This window comes from Lepus europaeus, chromosome 11 (assembly GCF_033115175.1).
Source record: "Lepus europaeus isolate LE1 chromosome 11, mLepTim1.pri, whole genome shotgun sequence".
NCBI lineage: Eukaryota > Metazoa > Chordata > Mammalia > Lagomorpha > Leporidae > Lepus > Lepus europaeus.
Genome location: NC_084837.1, coordinates 110,617,936 through 110,626,377, shown reverse-complemented (window position 1 = coordinate 110,626,377; position 8,442 = coordinate 110,617,936). Strand labels below are relative to the sequence as shown.

At 60.2% G+C, this 8,442-nt stretch overlaps 1 protein-coding gene across 1 annotated transcript; it reads right to left on the bottom strand.

The window, feature by feature from the left end:
- Positions 1–344: 344 nt before the first annotated feature.
- CRABP1 (cellular retinoic acid binding protein 1) lies at positions 345–6,783 on the bottom strand. Its single transcript, XM_062204857.1, has 4 exons — positions 6,664–6,783; positions 6,011–6,189; positions 3,870–3,983; positions 345–640 (listed from the first exon to the last, which is right to left on the bottom strand). Exons 1-4 carry the CDS (start codon positions 6,731–6,733, stop codon positions 590–592), a joined length of 414 nt encoding a protein of 137 aa, XP_062060841.1. The 5' UTR covers positions 6,734–6,783; the 3' UTR covers positions 345–589.
- Between the last annotated feature and the right edge of the window lie 1,659 nt (positions 6,784–8,442).

Below are 8,442 nucleotides of genomic sequence, written 5' to 3'. Positions count from 1 at the left end.
ACTGGTGGTCTGTCTGGCCAGTCTCTGGGGGCCTCCCCAGCCCTGGCTGGTTCTTTTTGCCTTGTAATTGCCCTGGCAAACGGTCCCTTGCTCAATCGTGCCTTTGGAAGGTGCCTTCTCTCCCCCACTGGCAGCCACCCATGCCAACTCATGCCACCCAAAAGCCAGCGCCGTGAGGTCCCACCCCAGCTGGACCTGCCGGCCGCCTCCAGCCAGCCTGGGGGTGCCCCGCTTACACAGCCAATACAGGCAGAAGCACCACACCACCGAACCGAACCAGGAGGCGTGGAACACCCCCCATCCCCGCGTGGGAACCGAGGGCCGATCCAGAGCAGGAAGGAGCCTTGAGAGACATCAAAGCAGTTTAATGGCCCAGGAAACCATGCAAATGCGAAACTACAGAGCACCAGGGAGACAGGAGACTTGGAGGGGGCCGGGAGGGGGCAAGGGGGCACTACAACACTGTCGGGGGCAAAGGGGGTCATCTATCGTTCACAGGGTCGGGACGGGCAGCTGGAGCCCACACCTATGACCTCTTCCTCGGGGAGGGCTGCGTCCTGTCTCACGCGCAGGCCCAAACAGGCCACCTTCACTCCCGGACGTAAATCCTCGTGCAGACCACGTCGTCGGCGCCAAAGGTCTGCGGGGGAGGAGAAAGGGAGAAGCAGTGAGGGCAGAGGGCCGCCCAGAGCGCTGAAGGCATCGGCAGAGCCGGTAGCCGGCTGCCCCGTGGACAGCCCCGAGACAGGCTCTCCATTTCCGGTGCGCCCGGGGTTTTCAGGGGCTTTGTCCCCACGGCCCTGTGCCCTGCACAGACGTCCTTTGCTTCTGGAACCTGGGTGTGCCGCAGAGGGATGCCACCTCCCCGGCTTGGGCTTTGGAGTTAGGCTGAAAGCAGGGGGACGGTTCTGGATTTTTCTGTGGCTTTAGGAGAGCGAGGAGTTGGGGCACTTGGAGCCAGGAGGTCTGGCACGGAGCAACCAGATGGGACTGCTTTGGGATCAGCATCAACACTGCTTTCCAGGAAGCAGCTATCGGCCCGGGATGCTGACTAAGTACCCCTGGCTCTCCTTATCCGTGGGTTCCAGACCCATAAATTCCACCAAGCACTGACCAAAAATATTTGTGGGGGGGAAAAAAAAGGCCTGACTGTACACAACAGATAGTTCTAGCTACACGGCGTTCCCTTATGTCAGGTGCTAGCACACCAGGAGGATGTGCGTGCGTGGGCTACATACACATTCTGTCCCTCCAGCCACCGACAGCTGCGTAAGCTGGGGCAACTCTGTGCCTCCCCCAGCCCGTCCAGGGCAGGCAGGGCGGGGAGCCGGGGGATGGAACAAGATGATTGCCAAGGCCCCTTGCAGTTAACATTCTTTGTTGGCGTGCTGGACCCGAGTCATCCCACAGAGGTAGGAGGACATTTTTCTTCTGGCCCCCTGAAACAAGACCTCTTCTAAGTAAGCCGTCGTCTCGGCTTTTCCAAAACCCGGCGATGACTCCCAGGCCTGCTCTCCTGGGACTCTCCCAGGCGGAGTGTGGAAAGCAATGTGCACGTTAGAAAAAAAAACAGAAACCAACAACTCTGCGGAGTCTGCCGCCTGCCACGGGGCGGTTTTTGTCTGCACAGAACCAGGGACATTTCTCGGCTGGGAGGTTCTGCCCGTCCAGGTTCTCAGAGCAGCCAGGGTGCAGGACAGGGCACCGCACTGAGGGCTGAGCGTGGTCAGCCTGGGGGCTGCAGACTCTCAGCCCCGGAGCCCTCGGGGGTCGTGGATGCGCTCAGGGACATTGGCGAGGACATCGTCCCAGCACGTGTGTTCCGGGAAAACCCGTCTCGTCCTCCGTGAGCGCTAAGGCGGCAAGTGCCATCTCGAGCGTGTTTGCACACTGGGGATCCCCCCGAGTGGGCCGGCACAGCTGTAATTGCTTCCGGGGTAGAGATCACAGATGATTCTGTGTGCAGGGGGATTGTGCATGGGGCTGGGCCAGAGGGCAAGAGCCCCCGCCATCAATCCCCATCTCAAATGCCTGCACCTCTCCGAGCCAGGCCGGCTCTCCAGAACTCTCCAAAGTGTGTGGGGCTAACAAAAGGCTTCGCCCAAGAGAAGAATCAGCGTACTTCCAGCCACATTGAAAATGGCTTTCTCTGCCTGTAAACTATGCTAGCATGGTTCCCGAAAGAAACTCTCTGTAGAATATTCCAGAGTGCTTTGAGGGGGTAGACTCAGTTTTCAAAGGAAGGCAACTTAGGGCCCAGGGGTAATTTATGGCTGGCTCGGGAAGAGCTTATTTCAACTTAACTAGAATAATTCACCTCTCATTACATGGAGATTGCATCGCCCTGCGTTTTAGATTTATTAATGATAATAATCTTTGAAACAAAAGCCCACGTTCTGGATCCCAAATGCCAAGAGTTAATGCTTCCTTTGAGACTTGTATATATGTTGGCTGAGCCTGAGCCGGGGGAGGATGCCTGTGTACAATTGTGGGGAGACAGTGTGTGTGTGTGAGAGAGAGAGAGAGAGAGAGAGAGAGAGAAGAGAGAGAGGAGAGAGGAGGGCGGTGGGAGGAGGGGAGAGAGGAGGGGGGTGGGAGGAGGGGAGAGAGGAGGGGGGAGAGAGAGAGAAGGGGGAGAGAGAGAGGAGAGAGAGAGAGGAGAGAAAGAGAGAGAGAGAGAGAGGAGGGGGGAGAGAGAGAGGAGGGGGAGGGGGGAGGGGAGAGAGAGGAAAGAGAGAGAGAGGGGAGAGAGAGAGAGAAGGGGGAGAGAGAGAGGAGAGAGAGAGAGACAGAGAGGAGGGGGGAGAGAGAGAGGAGGGGGGAGGGGGGGAAAGAAAGGGGGAGGATTTGGAACCAGTGGGCTGTTTCTGGCAGAATTTGGCCTGTGACGCCGGCTGCTCAGGTACTACTCAGCTTAAAAAAAAAATCGCACCTGCTCAGAGCAAACGGGTCCTTCTTAACCCTCAGCTCCACTCAGGAACTTTCTCATCGGCCCCCGCTCTGCTGTCTCTGGCTGGTCCCAGGAAAGAGTCTCAGCCTCAAACCACCCCCCAAACCCCATGTTTCTCTGCAAACAACATCATCCAGGTTGCAAAACGAAGCCAGGGCATTCGTGATGAAAGGAGAAAGCGTTTTAAATCATCCCGGGGAAGGAGGAGAGCGAGCGCGAGCGAGCAGCTACCGTAACACAGACGCAGCTCCACGGAGGGCTCCTTGCATGCAAACATGTAATTTCAGGGCTCCAAGGGACCTCGGGGCTCAGACTCCAGCTCAACCCCTAATTTTCCAGCACGAGGATGGCGCCCGGGAAGTGAGGTCCCTGCGCAGGTCCCAGCAGGGGAGCCCTCCCTGGCACACCTCGCTGGCTCCCACACCCGACATTTTGGGGGTGACGCTCGCTAAGTCGGGCCGGGCAGGCGGAACTAGAGGGGACGGGGAAGGAGGATGGGATTTCCCGGCTGCCCACAAGAGCCCTCCCCGTCTCTAGTGGGGGTGGGGGCGGGGAAAGCTCAGTGAGCTCAGAGACACAAAAGGAGCAGGACCGGGTTGGTCTGTCTTTCCACCCAGCCTCTGCAGGAGGACATGTGTAACCAAACTACGGGGGTCTGCATCCTGGCCTCCCCACCGCCGGTCTTTTGTTTGGCTGGGGATATGTCAGCCCCTCTGCTGTCAACCCTCTAACAATAACTTCCTCCAGCCCAAGCCACCGTCATCTTGCTCAATTTTAACCCAGGGCAAACCATGTGTTTCTCTGAACAGGTGGCCCAAGCCCAGCATGGCTCTGTGGCCCACCCCAGGGGACAAACCACCCCCCCCCGCCCCACGCGCCCCCGAGCACGAGGACTGCTTCCAGGTCAAAGGGCCCTCACCAGGATGAGCTCGTCGTTGGCCAGCTCGCGGGTCCAGTAGGTCTTGGGGCCATCGCCCTCCAGGAGGGTCTGCGTGCAGTGGATCTTGTTTTCATTCTCCCAGGTGGGTAAACTCTGCCGGCAAGAAACCCGTTAGTGACGGGAATGAGGGTCCCGGCAGCCAGCGGGAGCGGCGGCAACAATGAACACGGGAGAATTATGGCAGCGTGGGAAGCAACACAGGCTCCCCGTCCCCGGGCACAGGAGCGTCTCGGCTGAGCCTTCCGGGGCCCACGTTCAGGGGGCTACTTGTGGATTGTATGGGGTGGGAATGCACCTTGTGGCTCACACACACGCGCGCACACACATGTACACACGCACATGTATGCATGAATGCACACACGCAGAGCCACTGGAGCAGCAAAGCCTTGAGGACGCAAGCCAGGACTCATTTATGTCAAAACCGACACTGCCGCGAAGCGAGCTGAATGCTGACGACAGGAACTGTCACATCAGAACCGCCACGTTTTACATCGCGGTCAAGGCTCCGTGTCTATCACCACGCAGGCTCCCTGCACAGATTTGGGGGCCACGTTTTGTGCCCCGTCAGGTGGAGCGTGCAGCCTGCCAGGGTCAGCCCGTGTCTCAGGCTCCCAGGATAGGAGCCCTTGCACCTCCCGGGGAGCATCCTTCTAGAAAAATGTTACTGTGGTCCGACTCCCGGGGAGCATCCTTCTAGAAAAATGTTACTGTGGTCCGACTCCCGGGGAGCATCCTTCTAGAAAAATGTTACTGTGGTCCGACTCCCGGGGAGCATCCTTCTAGAAAAATGTTACTGTGGTCCGACTCCCGGGGTGCATCCTTCTAGAAAAATGTTACTGTGGTCCGACTCCCAGGGTGCACCCTTCTAGAAAAATGTTACTGTGGTCTGAGGTGGATTCCTGGAGGGGGGGGGGTACAGCTGGACAGGGCGGGGGTGGGGCATTGCTGAATGTGCACAAAACCACTTTTTAACTAACACTCAGGATTCAGTGGGGGAGGGGAGGGGCAGGGTAACAGCCTCACTGTGCAGACTCCGTGTGACCCTTCGGGTTTGGTGATTGTTTTTAAACCGGGGTCACCCTCCCTGGCAGTGGCCACATTGAACGTCCCCCAAATCCAGCCCTGTCCCTGCCCAGCCCTCTCCCCAGCCCCTCTCTCTAACAATGCCCAGCTGCTCTTTTGTTGCTTGCCAACCACAGAGACGCCGGCCTCAGACCCCGCAGCCTGGACATCATTTTCAGGTCACACCAATTCCAGGAGCCAAAGAGGACGGCCCCCGGGGGTCAGCCTGCTCCTGCGGGCTGTGTCTCCAGGAGGCCCCAGGCCCGGGGCGGACCAGGGCAGACTGACACCACTCAGGAGAGGATAGAGGAGCTATCTACTACTGTGGAATTGAGACTTAAAGCCCCAGGGAAAGGCACGGAGAGGTGCTGTTGCTTTTAAAATAAGTGACCCCAGGAGAGATGATTTCTGCCTGGACCTCACCAAATGCAATGTTTGCTCTTACAATTAAAAAAAAAAAAAAAAAGGATTCTACACCCCCTTGCTTCAGCCCACTGGCTCAGCCCTCTGCAGAAATGTAATGACCCTACCCTTGACCACTCAGAGAGGGGCCCTGAGCCCATCTTCCCAGCCAGAAGCCGCAGTCGCTTTCGCAACGATTGCACCATTCTTTTAAGGAACCTGACTGCGGGCGAGCTGGGAGGCGTGCTGGGGCCGTCGAGACCGCTGGAAATGGAAGCCGAGCGGTCCCTGGCGGCCCCGGGGACCCGCGGGGCGGGACGCGAGAGCCGAGGCTCCACCTGCGACAGGAAACGGAGGCGAGAGCGCGTCCCGGGAGCCCCGCGGCACCCGCCGCCCTCCTGCTCCCGCACCCCGCAAAGACGCAGCGCGGGGCGCCGAGCCGCTCGCAGTTCCTAGGAGGCGGCTTAGGGACGCGGCGGCGGGCGAACGGGGGTGGGGCGTTCTCCTGAGCCCTGGACAGCCAGGTTCCACAATCGGCAGCCGGTGCACACGCCCTGCAAAATGAGGGCGCGCCACGGGCGGGCGGCGCCGGGCCACGGCTTCCCGCGGCCGCAGCGGGCCCCAGGCACGGCGCGCGGGCTCCGCGGGGGCCTCACCCTGCACTTGCGCCCGTCCACCGTCTCCTCCTCGAAGCCTTCTCCGACCTTGAAGTTGATCTCGGTGGTGCGCACCGTGGTGGAGGTCTTGATGTAGAACTGGTCTCCGTCCTGGCGGATCTCCACGTGCGGCTTGGACGCGGCCGCCACGGCCACCTTCCTCAGCATGGCGTTCACACCTGAGCGGGCAAGGGCAGGCGGCGCCGCTGGTTCGGGCCCCAGGGTCTTGGCCCCCGTCCGCCGCCCAGCCCCGGACCCGTTAGGTTCCGGTCCCCGCGCCGTCCGACTTGGCACCGGGGATCCACGCGCCCCCGCGCCCTCGCTCGGTTTCCTTCGGGCTACGAAACTGAGGTTCGGAGAAGCGAGCCGCACGGTGCATTCGGGGCAGAGCCTGTTCTCAAAACGGGGTTCCCCGAGTTAAAGCCGCCTGTCTGGCACGGGATAAAGGCCGAGCCGTCGGGGGAGGCGCCGCCCCTGCAGCGAACGCGCGCCCAGCGTCGGGGGTCCTGGGCTCCGCGCGCCGCTCCGGCACCCGGTAAGCCTGGAAACGGAGCGCGCGATCGCCCCCTCCCCCGGGGTTCCCCAACGCCCACCCTCTCCGCGTGCGGGGCACCTCGGGGCCGCTTCCCGCGCCTCCCCCGGCGCCCGCTCACCCAGCGCCTTGAGGAGCTCGTCGAAATTCTCGCTGCTGCGCATCTTCCAGGTGCCGGCGAAGTTGGGCATGGTGGCGGTGGTGGCGGCGGCGGCGGGAAGGCGGCGCGGGCTCGGGCAGCGGCGGCGCGGCGGGCGCACTGGGAGCTGCGAGGCGGAGACTGGCGCGGTGCGCCCGGCCGCGCGCGCCTTGAGTCACGGGGAGAGCGCCCCCCGCCGCGCCCGGCCCCGGGCCCGCCCCTCAGGCCCCGCCCCCGCCCCCCGCGGCCCCGGCCCGGGTCCCCGCCCACCCGCGCCCCTCTCGGTCCCCTAGCCTCCCGGGGTGCAGGCCTGTGCGCTTAGGCCGGCGACACATCCTGCTTTGCAGAGGCGTGCTGGGAGAGAGCTGGGGGAACTGGGCGGTGGGAACTTAGGGGATCACTGTGTGTGTGTGTGTGTGTGTTTGAAAATATCCACAATGTGAAGTTCAAGTGGGGGGGTGGGAGTGGGGCCGTTGGGGGACGGGGGACACTCTCTGCTCATCCCCGGTTCGTACCTTTCCCCTGTGCGCCCAGCCTTCCTCTCCCTGCCCGGTCCAATGCGGGCCTGGGCACTGGGGAGAATTGCGGGAGATTGCGGGTCCCCCAGGCCGGGCAGGAGGGAGCCCAGGCCACACTGCACCTTTGTGAGTGCGGTGGGGAGGGGCGCACTGAGCGAGCCCCAGGCCGGGCAGGTGCTCCTGTTTGGCAGCGCTGAGACCGGGCAGGGGCCCCAGGCCAGGAAGGCAGAGGGGAGGCTGCGCCCGGCTTCTCGGGTGCTGCCTGGAGGCACCGTGGCTGAAGCCCGAGTCTCGCTCCAGGAGGACCAGCACGTGCCCAGCGGCTCTTACACAGCACCTACCCAGCGGCTCTTACACAGCTCTCCGGGCAGACCTCGGGCTTTGCACCCCGCTCCTCCCACGGCAGCGCAGCATTCTAGAATCTTCTCCATCTCTTCCTCTCCAAGCCTTCCTCCCCAGGAGCTCTCTTTCATCTCTGATTAAGAAAATCCCGCCTCACTGAACGGTATGGGACAATACATCCTTCCTTCCACAACTGTTGTCATGAATCCCAGGTTTTGTAACATTGCCATCCCTGTTGCCAAGGGAAAAAAATAGTGTGTCTGTGTACATACGGAGTATCTACCTATGGTGTGAACATGGCAGAGTGTTAAAAACTGAACCTTCAAATTAAATAAATTCCCTTTAAAATTCAAATTCGCCCTAAAACTTGTTTCCTTTGTTCATTTTCATCCTGTGCGATGTCATTAAAGAAGACTGCAGAACCCCCCCCACCCCCCCACCCCCCCGTGCTGTGGCGTAGCAGGTTAAGTCTCAGCTGCTCCACTTCCCATCCAGCTCTCTGCTGTGGCCTGGGATAGCAGTGGAAGATGGCCCAAGTGCTTGGGCCCCTGCACCCACACAGAAGACCTGGAAGAGGCTCCTGGCTCCTGGCTTGGGCCTGGCCCAGCCCTGGCCATTGCAGCCATTTGGGGAGTGAACCAGCAGATAGAAGACCTCCCTCTCTCTGCCTTTCAAATAAATAAATCTAAAACAAAACAAAAAACTGGAAACTAGCACAACTGTTTTTCACTAACTGTATTTCAATCTGTGTTTCTTTGGAACACACATATATATTTACTTGCATATGGATATATATATATATATATATACTCATCAGTAACTGTGATTTCTTTTTTTTTAAGATTTCATTCATTTATTTAACAGGTAGAGTTGCAGGCATTGAGAGGGAACAACAGAAAGG

What these genes read in the sequence shown, in the direction of transcription:
- CRABP1 (XM_062204857.1), bottom strand. Translation starts at nt 6,733, where the DNA reads ATGCCCAACTTCGCCGGCACCTGGAAGATGCGCAGCAGCGAGAATTTC. An exon ending in CGAGCTCCTCAAGGCGCTGG is followed by an intron (nt 6,190 to 6,663) that starts GTGAGCGGGCGC and finishes TTGCCCGCTCAG; the next exon opens with GTGTGAACGCCATGCTGAGG. An exon ending in TGGACGGGCGCAAGTGCAGG is followed by an intron (nt 3,984 to 6,010) that starts GTGAGGCCCCCG and finishes TCTTGCCGGCAG; the next exon opens with AGTTTACCCACCTGGGAGAA.